Raw genomic sequence first — 17193 nt, 5'->3', positions numbered from 1 at the left:
AAAGGAGGTGTCTTTGGGTGGTGGGAAGGTTGGTTTGTTCGGATGCAGCAATCCCTGCAACGGAAGCGCACGACATGGAGGTAAACAAGGCAGCGAGCATCTGGGTCATACGGGACATCTCACCTTGCATCGCGACGAGGGCGGCAGATGTGTCGGCAGATGCTTGTTCGTGCCTGTCCAGACGGCGGCGGATGGCGCGAACTTCGCGAGGAAGTCGGGCCATGCGTTGCTCGTCCTCGGGGTCGTCGTCCTCCGTCGTAGCGGCGCGGCCCTCGCCACGGGCACGGCGATCGCGCGACGTAGATCGCGATCTGGCGTCGGACGGCATGGTGGTGGAAGTTGGGGATGGAGGTGGGTAAAGTGATGGAGTTGGGTAAGGGAGGGTGGGTGTTGTCTTCGTCTGCTCGCTCTGATACCACCTTGTCAGGACCCGGGGGTTCCCGACGGCGTCGACCGGAGAGGAGGAAGAAGGAGGAGCTCCGGCGGCTCAGATCTAGACAGCTAAGGTAAATAAAGGTAAAACATGGCGAGAAAAATAACTTAGGTTTTCATTGCGTGCCTCCCATCCTCCCACTCCTACTCTTTTATAACCGAAGAGTAGGACCACGCTGATTACAGATTCAGAGTTGATTACATGTTAAACACGCTTAAGGCGCGAAAAGGGGTTCAAAAAGGTAAAGCCATCCTGGCCGTCGATTGTCGGAAGGAGCGATCCAGGCCGTCTGTATGTAGAAGAGTGTTGCTGGCAGAGCCGGGATCCTGACAAGCTACCCCGGCCGTCGATCCCGGTGGGGATGCGCGCCGCCGTCGACCACCCTTGGACGAGGATAAGGACGCCGACGCCCCTTCCTCTCGTCCCTATCCTCTCCTGCTCTCCCGTGCTCTCTTTCTCCTCCTCTCTGCGAGCTCCCGGAAACCCTAGCGCCGGCCGCCGCCGCGCCCCGTAGTTCCAAGCCTCCCAGAGCTGATGCTCCGCCTCGTCATCCTCTTCTGCCTCGCGGAAGGAATCGACGCCGGGAGCCGTGAATCGTCTTCTTCGTCCGCGCCTTTCCCGACCACGGTCGAGTTCCGCGGCCAACCGTATCATTGCCGTCCGACATTTCCGGCCACTCCAAGGCGTTCACGGTGAGCAGGTAGTTCTGCAGAGCCTCTTTGTTCTCCCACTCGTTGAGGTGAAGCTGGTAGTGGCATCGCCATGTTCATACCATTCCCTGTATGCAAGATTTCCGTTTCCTGCTTCATGTTGTTCGATACTTGTTCCAGAAACAATTTTGTTTGTACGCCTGGAAGCACTGACACACGTACCGAGTTTGTATTTGCACATGCTCCAGTTATAGTTTTGGTCAGAGATGAGAATAGGTTCAGTTTTACATGCTCTTTTCTTGCAAACACGTATCTGGTTCAGAGTTTTGTCATGGAGGCTAGTACCAGTTATGTAGAAACCCATATTTCGCTACACACTTTTCATGTGAGTAATTGTTCCTGTCACACCATCTGATAGTTCCATATATTTGAGTGATGTTTAAATAAACTCATAACTGAATACTAATCTCTAGGTAATGCATACTCTGAATTTTAGAACAGCTATAGCCTGTTTAGGCATGTGATTTAGTTTCAGTCACACACACTAAGTGTCTGTTGTTGATAAGTTCAGTACATGCTTGGGCACGTGTAGTCGAGTCCAGAGTAAACCATATCGCTGACAAATTACTGAACTGAGAAGAGTACCTAGTTATTGCCCTCTTTTGTAAAACGTTTTCCTCCTTTTCGGAAATTTCAGAAAAAGTGCAACCGTATAAAATTCGTAACTAATTCATAGTTTATCCGAAAATTACATACTAGATATCAAAATATTCAGAAAAACACGATCTATATCTTTATATCTGTATCATGCATGCTTAACAAACTTGAACACTGTTTATAATAGGAGAACAAATGAACCATTTTCCTTAGTAGGTGGGGTTTTATGGAATTGCTATCTATTATGCATTCCAACCCTATTTAAATTGATGATCTTGTTATAGGAATACTTTCAGTACCATTAATATGTCATATCATCATCCTTGTATGCTGTATGTGCATTGCATCAATGCCATGTGTTGATTGTCCTTTACCTTTCCGGTATTTGCTTCTTCGCGATCAATAGAGCACGAGTCCGAGACGATGAAGATCGACATCACCGAAGGTCAATAATTGTCCAACGACGAACAAGTCAAGCATGCATCGAAGATCCAGATTGGTTTGTCAGGGACAAAGGCAAGCCCTAGCCTGGTTCATATATGATTTTGAAATGCTTTTACTCTGGTTCCTTCATATTGCATGCGATTCAACTGTCTTTTATCGATAGATAGAGTTACCATATCTGTTGCATGTCCTACTTTTGTAGCTTCAAATCCCTGATCCACTGCTCCTAGCATAACTAGGTTTGGCATGTGTACATCGCTAGAGCCTTTATATCTTTATGCTTAGCCATGCTTAGTATGTTACGCTACTACTCCGGTCTTCGAACTGGAGTCTTACAATGAAATGAATCTAGCATGACAGGTTGATGTGGTAAGTGTAGAGATGTTGTTAAACATGATTAAAGGCTCAGACGGGAGGCCACATTGGGATGTGGTGGGTTGTTTCGTTTCTGCCGATCATAGGAACGGAGTTCTCGCCTCTTGAACCAAGACCGAGCGTACAACCACACGAGGCCCTATTATGGTACCCTCTCGACTCACTAACTTGCCTAGTAGATTCCATGAGTCACATAGTTTGCGCGTTATCTGGACATATGCATTGCATTCTGCTTTGGGGGTAAAGGTACATAACAGGCAGGTAAGCGTGGTCGTGGTGGCTGGGGGTTGCGGCCTCTGGGGAAACCCACCTCGGCTCACATCGTTAAGGACCGACTTCGGGACTTGACCCGTTACGGCGGAACAATCCTTAGCGCGTGACTCATGGTCTCGGCGACAGCAAGGTAAAGGTCGTGGTCAACCACTCTCTGCCGGCTCTCCAAGGAAGAGAGCTAATGTTCTGGCACTAAGAATCAGTTGGCACGTGTGGGTAAAGTTGTGCACCCCTGCAGGGTTAAATCTTTTCGAAAAGCCGTGTCCACGGTTACGGACGACTTGGGAATGGATTCTGTGATCATAGACAACTTTAATCTAATCGTAAAACTTGGCAAACAATGTGTGTTTACGGATGCCTTCTCCGGGTGTTGAGGGGGTGATCCGAGGATAGTGTTTCGAGATGATGAAGATTGGTGGATACAAGATGATGATCAATAGAGATTGAGTTGTCGCTCTCTTATCCCCTTTTAAAGGTTCTGAGTAGTCGAACTTCCCTTCTCTCTTATCTTACAAAGGAAAACTGGCTTTACGCAAAAGAAGCTCCACAGAAAGCCCGCATACCAGCTTTGCTAAAAGGTTGTACTAAGTCTTGCTGAGTCTCTGTACTCAGCTTTGCATGTTGCTCCGACAGATGGTGGTTTCTAGTCGACATCGACGAGTAGCTTGTGGTTCCCAGGTGGCAGCTTGGAATCTATGGGCTGGAACGTCGCCGTTATGCTCCTGGCCTCTTAGGCCTTTTGCTATCTTGCTATGTCTAATAGCATAACTTCGCTTCCGTTGATTGATGTATGTCAGGTCAGTGACCTCTGCTTGTAATACTTTGGTTCTTCGCTCAGTTATGAGCTTGTATTACTTCTTGGAGTCGTAGAGTCACTGTTGTGTTACCGATTCTCTCACTGTAGTCTCTCGAGCTCTAGGTTAGGCTTATTCAGACGAAGATCTGGTATTTGTCTAACCCTGATCCCGGGGGTGCCACAGGTTTTGGTATCAGAGCAGGACGGCCTGTAAGGAAAACCCTTTCTTTTGGTCGATGTTGAGTCTAGTGTTTGTGAAAACTATTTGAAAGCTCTAAAGTATTTGCGAAAATCTAATTAGGCTTCTTTTTACTCCTTATCTGGTATTGCTCTAATTCTAAGGTGCCTTACCTTGTGTTGATTTGAAAGTTTTCCGATCTCATCTAGTCTTTCAAACTTAGGTGCTTCAAGGGCATGTCGTTTCTAAACCAGTTGACCTAGTGCAGAGTTCTCTAGAGTCCTGTGTGTTCTGTGCTTCCTCTTTGTTTTGTTTTGTTTCAACGGAGAGATTTGTTTCCATCATGATCTCTCTATTTTGTGGGTTACACATCATTCTGTTCTAGGCTTCGAGGTTTCCTTTCTCCTTGTATGCTTCCTTTTTATTTTCTTGGGTAGTTTGGAAGCCTTGCATAACTTCTAGAAGCTACACCGTGATTACTACATCGTAGTGTCCTTTGTGTCACTTGGTAAGTAGTTACTCCTTTCTCGGTTCTTAACTCTTGGACTTGAACCAAAGGTCCCCGATTTTGCTGGATTCTAATGAATCTTAGTACATGAAGCTGGCCTTTAACCCAAGATCCATTCCATTGAACACTGGTGTTAATGTTCAAACATTACATCGGGATGGCTAAATCAAATCAAGCTATCCTTCAAGCTTGTGGTTATTGTCGTGTTGAATTGCGACAATAAAGATGAAGCCCGGTGATCAGGGGGGTACGTGAGCACCCCCTAGCTGTTCGACACGTGTCTAACGCCGTCAATTAATCCGTTAGCACGAGAGTCCTCCTCCGCAGTGCCCCACCACCACGCCCCCCTCCTCCACTGCGTTCTTCCTTCTAATTAGATAGGAAACCCTTCGTTTGGTGTGGGTCTCAGCCTCTCCGATGGCGCATAGGGACAAAAGATGGAAGAGAAAAAGCAATTATGGGCGTGAGTGCGTGACACTACGAGACTGTATTTTCAGGCAGGGTACAGTACATTGATCACATGGAGCATTAATTTTCAGCCGTGAGCTTGTGACCCTCATCTACTCCCACCTCTCTCTCTCACTGAGTCACTGCCCGCCCATGGAGCTCGGGACGGCCGCCACCGCTCCTCCACCTCCCACGTCCCTGCGAGCTCCCCGGTGATCTCCTCTGCTCGGCCTCGCTGCAGACCACCGCGTCGCCCCCGTTGCCGGCTTCCACAATCGTGCATCGTCTGCATTTGAATCGATTTTGGGCAGTCTCGGCGTCTCCGGCTCCGGCCGACGCGATGGTCGACGCCGGGTGCCATGTGGACGGCTGGCTACGCCATGGATGGGAGGCTCCCCGTCGCGTCATGTAGGAGCTTGGGTGGGCGCCGAGATCGAGTCAACGGGGGACCGGGAGGCGCCGAGCTTGAGGTGCGGGGCGCCGCCGTTCCTGGTTCTCACGACTCGCCTGCGAGCGCTCGCCGCCGTGCCGGCCGCACCGGTCCACTGCTCGCCAAATAGGACGATGGCGATTTGAGCCACCATGGTCGCCCACCGGTCCCCCGTTGACTCGATTTGAGCCCGCCCGAGGCGGCTCCTCCACATCGAACCACCGTGGCTGCGCCGCCGCGCTCGAATTCGTCTGTGCTCCAGCTATTGCAGCCAAAATCTCGAGGCTGCAGAGCTCAAGGCGGCGGTAATGGCGGACGCCCAAGATCCCGACGTGACGCCGTCCACCGCCGCGCCTCGTCCGCCGTTTGGAGGGCACGGGATCTCGTTCGCTGATGCGATTTGGTTCGATTCCGCTCGGGTGAACTGCGAGAGAGGGGAGCTCTGCGGGGAGGAAGGAGCTCGCCCGAGGGTTGCCTCTACAGAGGAGGCGACTCGCAGACCGGCGCGGCGTCGGCGAGATTAGGCGGGATCGAGCGACCACTGCCGCCGCACGCCTTCGAGCGGAACCAAAAAGGCCGCGCCGTCATCCACCTTTGAATCGATTTGGGCATTCCCGACGCCTGTTTGAGCTCTGGTCGACGGCCGGCGGCCAAGTGGACGACTGGCTACGCCATGGATCTGCGTCGGACAGGCTCCTCGTCGCGTCCTGGAGCTTGGGCGGACGTCCATGGCTGCGTGGATGGCTCTGGTTGCGGGCGTGTATGGAGTGGAAAGCGGAACGAAGCCAGCTCTACGGCACAGATCTGGAAACCCTTCGTTAATAAAAAAAGATATTCCACGCCGTGAGGTCGCTGTTAACGTCTTTGCGGAACAGTACGAATCTAAAAGCAAATCCAAAGGTAACGAGAGGGTGCGCACGTACCCCCCTGAACACCGAATCCACTCTCTAAAGATCTTTTCCTTCCACTAGCTATCGCAGAGGTTCTTTCATCGAAACAAATGGATCACGACAAGAGTGCTCTTTGTGAGTCCCTTATCTATGTCTGTGACTCTGCCACACCTCCCTTCTTAGCATGAGTTTCCCAAGAGTGTTAACTTGTGCATCTACCTCTCAGGAATTCTGATCCTGATCGTGTTCTTCTTCTTTAGTTACTTTTTGACCTTTGTCTGCTAGTTAGCAGCCAAGTGTAAATGTGCATTGGTGTCTCCAGTGTATATTACTCTTGTGGTTCATCAAGAACTTCCATTTCGGTATGTCAGGAGAAACAAACTCCAGTACCTTGTCCATTTCTAGGACTTGGTCAAAGTGTTGTAATCCGCAGATTAAGAGGCCTCATTAGCTTCTGTTCTGTTCTACCTTGGAGTATCACCCTCTTCTATATCATGAGGACGTGTTGTGTATCATGGCCTTATTGATGAAGTGATTCTCTTGCACGTCTTTACCCACCCTTCCTCTGAGCTGTCCGCTTGGAAATGTTGGGGTGTACTTATTGATGTGGCTGTCCGAGATTTTCTTAGCAATTCTTATTGCTTCGAAATCCAAGGACGTTGATGTCATTCTTAGCATGATTGGTTCGCTAATTACTAAGGGAAGTTTGATTGTGCTGCCAAGTTCATTTGTTCAGGCTCACATATTCGGTCAAAGAGTTAGGTTATGCCAAAGCTCTTAAGACCACATCGGTTGCTTTGTAAAGCAAGATCCCCTCTCGAACTCAGTGATATACCGGTGGTTCGTGATATTCTAGTTGTCTTTCTAGAAGTATTACCATGTTGTTACATGACCGTGTTATCGAGTTCATGAGTTAGTTATTCTGTGAACTACTCCTTTCTCCAAGAAACCGTGTCAATCACAGCATCTTCTTGTGATCTGCATCCTCGATCTCAACCATCTTGGCCGGAGCAACATCCTTGCCTTCTAGCAGCGCCATGACATTAGCACCACAGAACGCCGGGAACACGAGAGCTTTCCATAGCAGAAAATTGCCGCGCGTGAGATGCTGCGCAGGCGGTGCACCGAGGGCAGCGGTCAGGCCAGAGAGCGAGTTGGTAGAGGAAGAACCCATGATCAGATCGATCTAGGCTTAGGGTTTGGTGGTGTGGTGTGGATTGTTCGGTTTGGGATGTATAGATGTCGAAACTGGGAAGGGGCGTCGACGACGGAAGGTTTTGTGATTGGTTCGTAGGGCCGGCGGTGGTGGCTGCGGGTACATCGACGACGGCGGCGGGTTTTCTTGGTTGTAGAGAGGCGGCGACAGTCAATCTGCGGCTCGCGAGGTTTTTGTAGGCGGCGGCGGCGGCATCGGCTGAGAGTCAGCGGCGGCGGCAGCTATGATGTCGGGGAAGAGCAATGCTCTGATACCATATTGTGTTTTAGGGTTGGAACGATGGGGTCGTCTCCCATCGGTTACGTGTTACATATAGGACCGAACGTGGTCAAGAGTTTGTACAGAGGGAGACACCAATACACATACGTATTAGGTGCAAAAACATAAAATATAAAGACTTATTACATATTCTAACACTTTGGAGATGTCCTTAATGTTTGAGGGACTTTGTTTTGGTAGACAAAATCAAAGAGAATGGATTTTGTACAAACGCATGGGATGTGTATGTGTGTTCTGGACCATCGATTTATTTCTCGAGATTCCCGCTCGCCGTGGTAAATGAAAAATAGCTCTCTCTCTCTCTCTCTCTCTCCTACTTTTATACGAACGTCAAAGCAAACCAGACGGTGATGAAAACACTCACACTCATGCGTGTAAGTACAAAAGTATTTCCTAAAATCAAAGAGCATTTTTATATACGAACGATACTACACATTTCGAGGCGAAACTCTAGCTAATAATTTAACCGATAAAATATAAGTTATATGACACAAAAAAATACACATTGTTGAAAACATATTTCAAATATGCATGTAGTGGCATACTTTTGGCTACATATAACTCATATTTTGTAAGTCAAATTATTAGTCAAGGATTTACCTCAAAATGCTGTGATTGCTCAATACAGAAAGACAGAGAGAGTACTAAACTTAGAATTAATTAATGCCATTTTGTGGCTTCATTAGATGGCTTGAATAACACCAACTACAATAAAGACACTTAATACATTTTTTCTAGCATATGTATATATAGATCATACAATTTTTTTCTTTCTGTTTTTCATACATACAAAGAATTTTGGACAATCCCTTTTTATATCGCTAGACAAAGCAAATCATACGTTGGATACCGATCTGTTGTTCTCATCTCCACTCTGAAACTGCATTTCTTCCTTCGGGTTTTCTTCACCCAGAGACACCGATTCTTTTCTCTTTCCCCATAGGAAAAGGTAGAGCCCTGCTAGAATCATAAAGATACCGAGGATACTGCATGCATATAAGCAGAGCAAATGTGTTATTTCCAAGGAAAATCTTCAATTATATTTGGAAAAAACAATGTTAGGCATTGGCAAAGCATATCTTCGCCTATATGTTTCTTTCTTCAAAAATACAATTTGATCCAAACAGCCTATCAAGTATTTAAATTCATGAAAAATAATTGGATAATTGGCAAGCATACCTCCCAACAGAGAGATCATGGCCAAGAAGTAGCGAGTCAAGAACAGTAGTGAAGAACACGGACACGGCACCAAACATGGATGGGTAGGTTGGACCGCGCTGCGTGACGACCCACGAGATCATCACAAACTTGGCAGTAGTATTGAGTATCGCCTGCACCCAAAAATAGCTCGTTCAACTGTGAGGTACAAACTGCTCGGCAGCCAGAGGTAGTAATCTTGGCAAGCAGGCTTCGAGAGCTACAAACTGATGCACATCAAAATAAATAGGTTTACCGAGTACACAATGGTGAGCAAGCTCATGTTCCATTTGAGCTCCCATGTCGCCTTTTGTCGGTTCAGGATAATCCCCACGACAGCCATTTGGATGCTCCCCACGAAGCACGAACACACTGTCGACCAATACTTGTATGGAAACACTTTTAGCATCTGAGCCTGTTCATAGGAAACTCACATGTAATATTAATTATTTGCCACTGCTTAAGAATAATCTAATGAGAGTAAGTTACTTAATTGTAATTATTTGCAATTTTGCAGTAGTGACTTATGTGTACCTGCATTGTGTACCAGATGGCGATGCCGAGGCAGGTGGTGATGAGCAAGACGGTTCCACGCACATGGTGGTGCCCAAACGCAGTTCCTGCTTGCTTAGGGTGGTAGCCAACGATGTTGGTTGGCCAGAGGTGCAGCTCCTTACCCTTGTATAGGCTGATCACCAATGTGCCTCCAACACAGACTAGGGTTCCGGCAATTTTTATGTTCCCCACCAGGCTCCTCATGTGTAGTGGTTCCTTCCTGGAAATTTGAAAACAGTCAGTTTGCCCCAACATCTCTCTCATGGGTGTGTTCTCGTCTTGTTTACCTGAAAAGGACCGCGAGTATGAACGTGGCGATCGGGATGATGTTATAGAAGTTTATTGCGTATCCCGGCGATGTATCTCCGAGGGCAATGTAGTACAAACCAGGAATTGTGAATCTAGAAGTAACCAACAATATATATTAGCTTTTCATACATATTTACCAAAACTATTGCTCAAGTGAGATATGAAGAGCAGTGTAATGAAAATAAATAATTCTACTTATACCAGTGTAATGGAAATAAATAATTCTACTTACCCAACAAGTGCACTGGTGAAAATCCATATGAATGCCTTCAATTTAAGCTCCTTCAACTTGCCTCTACATATTACCAAATGTTTCTTGTTAAATATCAAGAAAGAGCAGACACATATGTTAACAAAGAATAATAGTTAGAGCTAACTTCTCAAAGAACATAGCCAAGGGGAGAGCCAAGATGGCGCCAAGGAAGAATCGGTAGGCGAGCAAGGTCCACACGAATGACCCGCCGTCCACCACCACCTTGGTGAGCAACACCTGACCGCTTGTGAAAATTTGGACCAGTACCATGAACAAGGCCGGCCGCCATTCCTTCAAGTTCATGGCGCTCCTCATGTATGAGTCTCGCCAGTCACGACAAGACGAGCGTTTGTAATTATAGACAAACACACTGAGGTAGCTTTCGAGCTAAGCTACTAGAGTGCTGGCTCTAACAAATTTATTTTGTCATTCTGTATGCGCGAGGGTGAGCAATGGTGGCGTGCATGTACATATATCTATGTATACTCATGTCTTCAGCCTCTAATTTCTTGATTTAGATCTGAGGGATATGTACGACCTATTAACGACTTGATAGGGTCACAGAGATCACTACGTACTACTGATGTGGAAACTGCCTCTCTTGTTTGAGAGTGGTAGAATAGGGACATGATTGACTGAATCCTTTGTGATGGCGACTCTATCTCGCGACCTCATAGGTATTGCGCCCTCTTTCACTGATGTCACCTCATAGGTTAGCTCAAAACTTCGAGATGATAGCTTGAGGTCCTAATCTTACCAATTTTATTGAGCACTAGTAATCGTCCATTGCACATATAAAATATAAAGTCTAGTATTATTAGATAAAAGTATCTTATTAAAATTTCAAGTAACGGTTAATTTATAAATATAATTGTAACTAAATTATTGAATAACAAATATATCCTATCTAAATGTGACACTTCGCTAAAAAAACTACAAATAAAAATAATATCCCCTCCCTTTCATACTTTTTCATCGTTTTAGTTCATTGTGGTTTTAGCTCAATTATGAAATAAAATGACGACAAGAATTATGTAACAGGAGGGGGTAATAATGTTGTGAATTCTGCAAGTGCATGAGAAATCGAGAAGCACATAAAAGGTTTAGCAAATATTCCTCATGCCTTAACCATGCCACGCAACAAACGTAATCATATTACGAAAGACAATCAAATGTCAATGATTCAAATAAAGGAACAAGTTTATTTGAATATATTGGTATAACATCAGTCAATCGACGATTGATAGAAGACCAACGGTGTCATATTTTCTAAGCACCTCACTTCAGTTTGGGGGTTGCTAATGCACAAAACATGATATTGGAGTTTTGAGAGATATTTCAACTCATTAAGGTGTAACATAGCTTGATAGCATCTGCGTCAATTTTTTGGGCTTCACTCTGTCTGCTAATTAATTGCCCCTATAGTCCATCACAAAGTCACTTATGTTGAAGAAAGTTCACTCGCAAAGTTGCAATGCAGCACGTAGTTGGACATGGAAGTTGGATGAACTGCCTTGGCATGACTTATGAGTGATGACTCCGTCATAAAATTGGAAAAAGAAGAGTCCGAGGTTAATCTAGAAGTCCTAAGACAGAAATGGCAGCCACAAGGTGGAAAAACAACAACATGATATTGACATGAATATTTGATGCATAGCCATCCATATCATGTTATCAGGTCTTTTGCCTAGTGCCAACTTCCAGTTTCAAGGTATCTGAATGTCATACTCCAGGAAAGAGGTACAGTCTGCATATGAATTAATGGAAGTAATAACATTTAATGATGGCAACAGAAATGATGGGGTCTTGGTGACAAGCAATTCAGGGACTTATCTTCAACTCACTTAACCTACTCCCTCCGATCAAAATTACTTGTCGCGGATTCATTGCAACATTTTGCCTAAATCAACGACACATAATTTGGAACGGAGGAGGTATTAATAAATACTGTTGGTTATTCCATCATTTGTTAGACACTTCTGGCAATGAAGACTGGTCTTGCATTTTCTTTCGTCAACACAAACAGGGTGAAATGAGACTGATAATAGAGTTTGACCACGGCATGGACATACCAGGAGGCTAGCAAAGGAGTCATTGGTTTTATGTGTTAGGTCTTTAAGCGTATTGAAACGGATACGTTCCCGACTAATTTGTCATCCTCTAATAAGTTTCCAACATTGTGATAAAACAACATTGATTTTGGACTCATGGAAATACATGGGTAAGATGAGGGAATTATCATGCTAATGAAGAGTACTTATGACGACCCTCCCTTACCAAACTTTTCCCTTTTGATAAAATGTCTTGTTTGATTAACGAATGAAATTGTGACTTCCTACATGGGTATTAGCCTTCAAAACCCCTAATAAAAAGTGGCTGGTAGATGTGTCCACAAACTATGAAAAGTGGCTACAAGAAAGTTTGCCTGAATGGTCAGAACATCGCAAGGGAAGATCACCCATGTCAGATGGCACAAAAGCATTCTAGAGTGATGGGTTAATGCTACGAATTATAAACAATAGGACAAATCATGTGAATTTGTGGATAATTTTACTAAAAAATGTTTTTTAATGCACAATTTAAAATTTGCATGTCACTTTTGTGTGCATTTATATGATTAAAAAATGAAATAATTTTTTAATAAGTTTAGGAGTTTGAATTATTATTGAATTTATATGTCTTCCATTATTTTTACATATTATATGTGTCAAAGATATTATCGAATAGAGAGGAAAATGACAAAATCGATGCAATGAACAAATGACGAACAGCCTTGTGTACCATGTTAAAGTGTCCATCCTCATTAATTTGTCCACCTTCCTCAAATAGATAAAATATGATAAAATGGGGACAACATTTGATTCATTCCTTGAGAGATGCCCTTGATGTTTGAGGGACTTTGTTTTGGTAGATAAATCAAAGAGAAGTGCTACAAAACCGAGGATTAGATGTGTCATCTTGTGGCTTTCAGAGTTTCAGTACATGGCTTAAATAATACCAACTATAATAAAGACAGCTAATACATGCGAGAGATCCACCTTTTTTTTCTAGCTTACGCATATATAGATCTACAGTTCTTCATAAACACAAAAAAAACACGCATAATATCTTTTGTTTTATCGCCAGAGAAAGCAGTCATACGTTGGATACCGATTTATTGTTCTCGTCTCCACTCTGAAATTGCATTTGTTCCTTCAGGTTTTCTTCACCCAGAGGCACCGATTCTTTTCTTTTTCCCCAAAGGAAAAGGTAGAGCCCAGCTAGAATCATAAACATGCCGAGGATACTGCATCCATACAAACAGATCAATGTATTATTTCCAAGGAAAATCAACAATTATATATATATATATATTTTGCGAGTAATCGGCAATTATATTTAGGGAAACAATTTTAGGCATTGGCAAAGCACATCTTCGTGTATATATATTTCTATCTTTCCTAAAATGCAAATTTGATCCTAACAACGCCTATCCAGTATTAAAATTCATGAAAAGCGAATGGAGAACGGGCAAGAATACCTCCCAACAGACAGATCATGCCCGAGAAGCAGCGAGTCAAGAACTGTAGTGAAGAACACTGACACGGCACAAAACATGGATGGGTAGGTGGGACCGCGCTTTGTGACGACCCACGAAATCATCACAAACTTGGCAGCAGTATTGAGTATCGCCTGCAGCAAAAAAAAAAAAAAAAAATCCTTCAACTGGGAGGTACAAACTGATTGACAGCCAGGGGTGTACTCCAGGCTAGGAAGCCCCGAGAGCTACAAACTGATGCGCATCAAAAAAATAGGTTTACCGAGTACACAATTGTGAGCAAGCTCATGTTCCATTTGAGCTCCCATGTCGCCTTTTCTCTGTTCATGATAACCCCCACGACAGCCATTTGGATGCTCCCCACGAAGCACGTACACACCGTCGACCAATACTTGTATGGGAACACTTTTAGCATCTGAGCCTGTTCATAAAAAACTTACACATAAGCTGCATTGGCCATTGCTTAAGAATCAAAGAGAGTAAGTTAATATTAGTAATTTCGCAGTAGTGATCGAGTTGATTTAGCTTATGTATACCTGCACTGTGTACCACACGGCAAGGCTGAGGCAGCTGGTGATGAGCAAGACGGTTCCACGGACATGGTGGTGCCCAATTTTGCTTCCGTCTGCCTTCGGGTAGTAGCCGATGATGTTGGTCGGCCAGAGGTGCAGCACCTTGCCCTTGTACAGGCTGATCACCAGTGTGCCTCCTACGCAGACTAGGGTTCCGGCCACCTTAATGTTCCCCACCAGGGTCCTCATGTCCAACGGTTCCTTTCTGAAAAAAATTAAAACACAGTCAGGACATATCTAACCCCTGCATCTCTCTTTTCGGTGTTTTCAACTGTATTTTCATCTTTTTTACCTGCAAAGGACCGCGAGGATGAATGTGGCGATTGGAATGATGTTATAGAAGTTAATTGCGTATCCTGGTGAGGTGTCTCCAAGGCCAATGTAGTACAAACCAGGAATTGTGAATCTGGAAATAAGCAAACAAGCAATATATATAAAAGCTATTTTCATAGATATTCATGAAAACTATCGATGAACTGAGATCTGGTGAGCACTGTGATGAAATAATTCCACTCACCCAACAAGTGCACTGGTGAAAATCCATATGAATGCCTTCAATTTAAGCTCCTTCAACTTCCCTCTACATCAGATGATAAGGGTAAACAAATAAATATTTGGGAAATGTTTCTCTACTGCAGGAAATTTTTACAAATAGTTGCAAAACGTTTCTTGTTATACTACACAAGAGCAGAAAATTATGCTAACAAATAATAATAGTTAGAGCTAACTTCTCAAAGAACATATCCAAGATAGGTTGCCATTCAGCTTTGGTGAGTAGTCGTAGAGCTAGTTGAAGACCTAGATGCTTAATTAATCGGAAAACTGGTAATCTGGCATCGAAACAGCCTCTGTATCAGATTCTTGCCATGATCATCTCGTCTGAGCATATGCCGAGGACTTGCGACACTATACTTTAAGGCCGAAGTGTTCATCAAAAATTTGCAGAATTTCCTTCACGGTCACAAAACCCTGAAATGTTGGCTTGACAAAGGGATTTACATAGTCAGCGTAGATGGATAATCTCTTAATAGCAGAGCAGCCATTATTCACTGAGAAGAGATTTTCCCCCGTTGTCTTGATAATAAGAACTGTCAGAACTTGCATTCCTAGGACGGATAACATACACTATATGGTGGCTATGGCGGCATTGTGCGATCAAGAATAAAGTATTCCCGTCTCCTCAGCCACACCGTCGGCGGCGATCTCGTCGGTGGCGTTGAGGATGGTGAGGATTCGTCTGGTCGCTGCTTCCATGGAGTGGTGGATCTCGTCAACGTGTGGTAGAGGTTTAGTGTTAGAAGTTTCAGATCAATTCAAGGGTTCAATTGCGGCGACTTCGGCTCTGGGGCGCTGGTCCTTAGGGGCACGTGCATGAAGACTTCCCGACTGTCATCAACATCGTCAGGCTGGGTCCGGTAAGGGAGCGGTGACATCGGCGGCTCGATCTGGCAGCAGTAGTGGCTGTTAGGTGGTTCAATGACCTCGATGTAATTTCTATTATATTTGGATGATTTCTACTTATTGTGAACTCATGAAATTTTTCGATAAAGGGAGTATATTAATATAAAAAAGATACCAATTACACCCAGCCTCTGCAACAACGCACCACCCTAATGGCACTACGGATGCACACAGCCAGTGAACTCATGAAATAGATTCAGATCTTTCTCGCAAAAAAAAAAAAACTCAGAAACAAGGCACTTTCCACCATGGAAGACCCTAGAGATCCTGGGCAATATGTGTGGCATATATAGCTAGCGTGGTTGGATTTGATACTATGCTAGCAAAGTAACAATTTCTACCGCCAAACTCAGTGCCTGTGTCCATCAGGGAAGATGACAAAAGGCATGGTTGCACATACGTGTACGCTCTTGCATATGAGTATGTATAATAACGACACGTGAGCTATGAGTGAGAAAAAGAAAAAAAGCAGGAAGGAGTGGAGAAGAAAAATATACTAGATCGCGGTATTGCTCGAGCAGGGAAGAACATATATAATGGTTCAAAACAGAACTCACATAGTAATTAAAATACTGACCGCTCGAAGATCATGGCCAAAGGGACGACCAGCGAGGCGCCGAGGAAGAAACGATAGGTGAGGAGGGCGAAGACGAAGAGGCCGGCGTCGACGACAACCTTGGTGAGCAGCATCTGCCCCGTCGTGAACAGCTCGATCAGCACCATGCAGATCGCCGGCCCCCACTCCAGTTTGAACGACGACCCCATCGATCGATCGATCTACTTCCTCCAACGAATCAGAATCTATCGGGATAACGAGAAGTTGGTTGATCAGCGAGCAGAATTAGATTAATTATCTGCGAGGCTGCGAGTTTTGTGATGCGAGGTGGTCGAGTGAACTGGGAGACGGTTCATGGCGACGCAAGCAGGGAGTGAAGTAACGAACGACGGGAGAGATTCTCGTGGAATCGGGAGGCCGGATCCACACGCGGTCCCGCCAGCTGTCACCTGTTTTGTTGAACTGTCCTGTCACTTGTTGAGAGGTGTGGTTTAGCGAAGTCGAGCATGGCGCGTGTGACCGATTCTTCGCTCCTAGATTCATGCTCAACTGCTACGGTAAATTCAATATATATCTTGTGAAATTCTTTTGCCGATTCGTATTAAAGTTTTTGTTCTAAAACTTGAAAATGATAATATATTTGGAGAAAGTTAGCTTTGTAATTCCATTACCGATTACAGATTTAAATTCGAGATAGGTCCATCTTACTCTCCTGAACCTTATTTCAAAAAAAAAAAAAAAACTCTCCTGAACCTTATCGAGTTTAAATCCCAAAACAATTTAGAACCCAGTCGTAACGAGGTAGTACTAAACAGTTGGACACATGCAACCATAACACACTATAAGAAACATACTTAAGAAACAAAAACAAAAAAAATTGAATTACACTTAAGAATACAGGTTTGGCTGAAACCCGAGAAGTACAGTTCTGAGTCACACTCACACAATTTATCTATAGAATTGTATGAATTGAATAATATGTATCTAAATCCTAATAAATGTTGCACTACACTTCATAACCAAACTTTAAAAACAATGGATGTGAACATCATATGTGTGTCCGACATGGGCTGATTAATACTTTGATCTTCCTCACCTCCCAATAGCCGGTGAAGTGTATCACAGATTCCATATAAGCTTCTCTATAGGGAGCTCATTAGAGTTAAATTCTTCTCT

The 17193-nt window shown here is 44.5% G+C and overlaps 2 protein-coding genes and 1 long non-coding RNA gene across 3 annotated transcripts; 1 reads left to right on the top strand and 2 right to left on the bottom strand.

The window, feature by feature from the left end:
* Nucleotides 1-775: 775 nt before the first annotated feature.
* LOC139838579 (uncharacterized) lies at nt 776-9677 on the top strand. Its single transcript, XR_011755962.1, has 3 exons — nt 776-1133; nt 2147-2256; nt 9324-9677. It is a non-coding gene; the product is annotated as an uncharacterized lncRNA (long non-coding RNA).
* On the bottom strand, nt 8227-10324 carry LOC127303700 (WAT1-related protein At5g64700). The gene is made up of 7 exons (XM_051334410.1): nt 10015-10324; nt 9870-9932; nt 9616-9729; nt 9308-9548; nt 9030-9188; nt 8756-8907; nt 8227-8562 (listed from the first exon to the last, which is right to left on the bottom strand). The coding sequence occupies exons 1-7, from the start codon at nt 10203-10205 to the stop codon at nt 8412-8414; spliced, it is 1071 nt and encodes a 356-aa protein (XP_051190370.1). The 5' UTR covers nt 10206-10324; the 3' UTR covers nt 8227-8411.
* Nucleotides 10325-12727: 2403 nt separating this feature from the next.
* Nucleotides 12728-16487, bottom strand: LOC127303706 (WAT1-related protein At5g64700). Its single transcript, XM_051334416.2, has 7 exons — nt 16039-16487; nt 14518-14580; nt 14293-14406; nt 13965-14205; nt 13691-13849; nt 13411-13562; nt 12728-13176 (listed from the first exon to the last, which is right to left on the bottom strand). The coding sequence occupies exons 1-7, from the start codon at nt 16224-16226 to the stop codon at nt 13026-13028; spliced, it is 1068 nt and encodes a 355-aa protein (XP_051190376.1). The 5' UTR covers nt 16227-16487; the 3' UTR covers nt 12728-13025.
* Nucleotides 16488-17193: the final 706 nt, after the last annotated feature.

This window comes from Lolium perenne, chromosome 1, assembly GCF_019359855.2.
Source record: "Lolium perenne isolate Kyuss_39 chromosome 1, Kyuss_2.0, whole genome shotgun sequence".
In the NCBI taxonomy this organism is placed as follows: Eukaryota; Viridiplantae; Streptophyta; class Magnoliopsida; order Poales; family Poaceae; genus Lolium; species Lolium perenne.
Note: the sequence above shows the minus strand (reverse complement) of the source record. Positions and strands in the feature narration are given on the sequence as shown.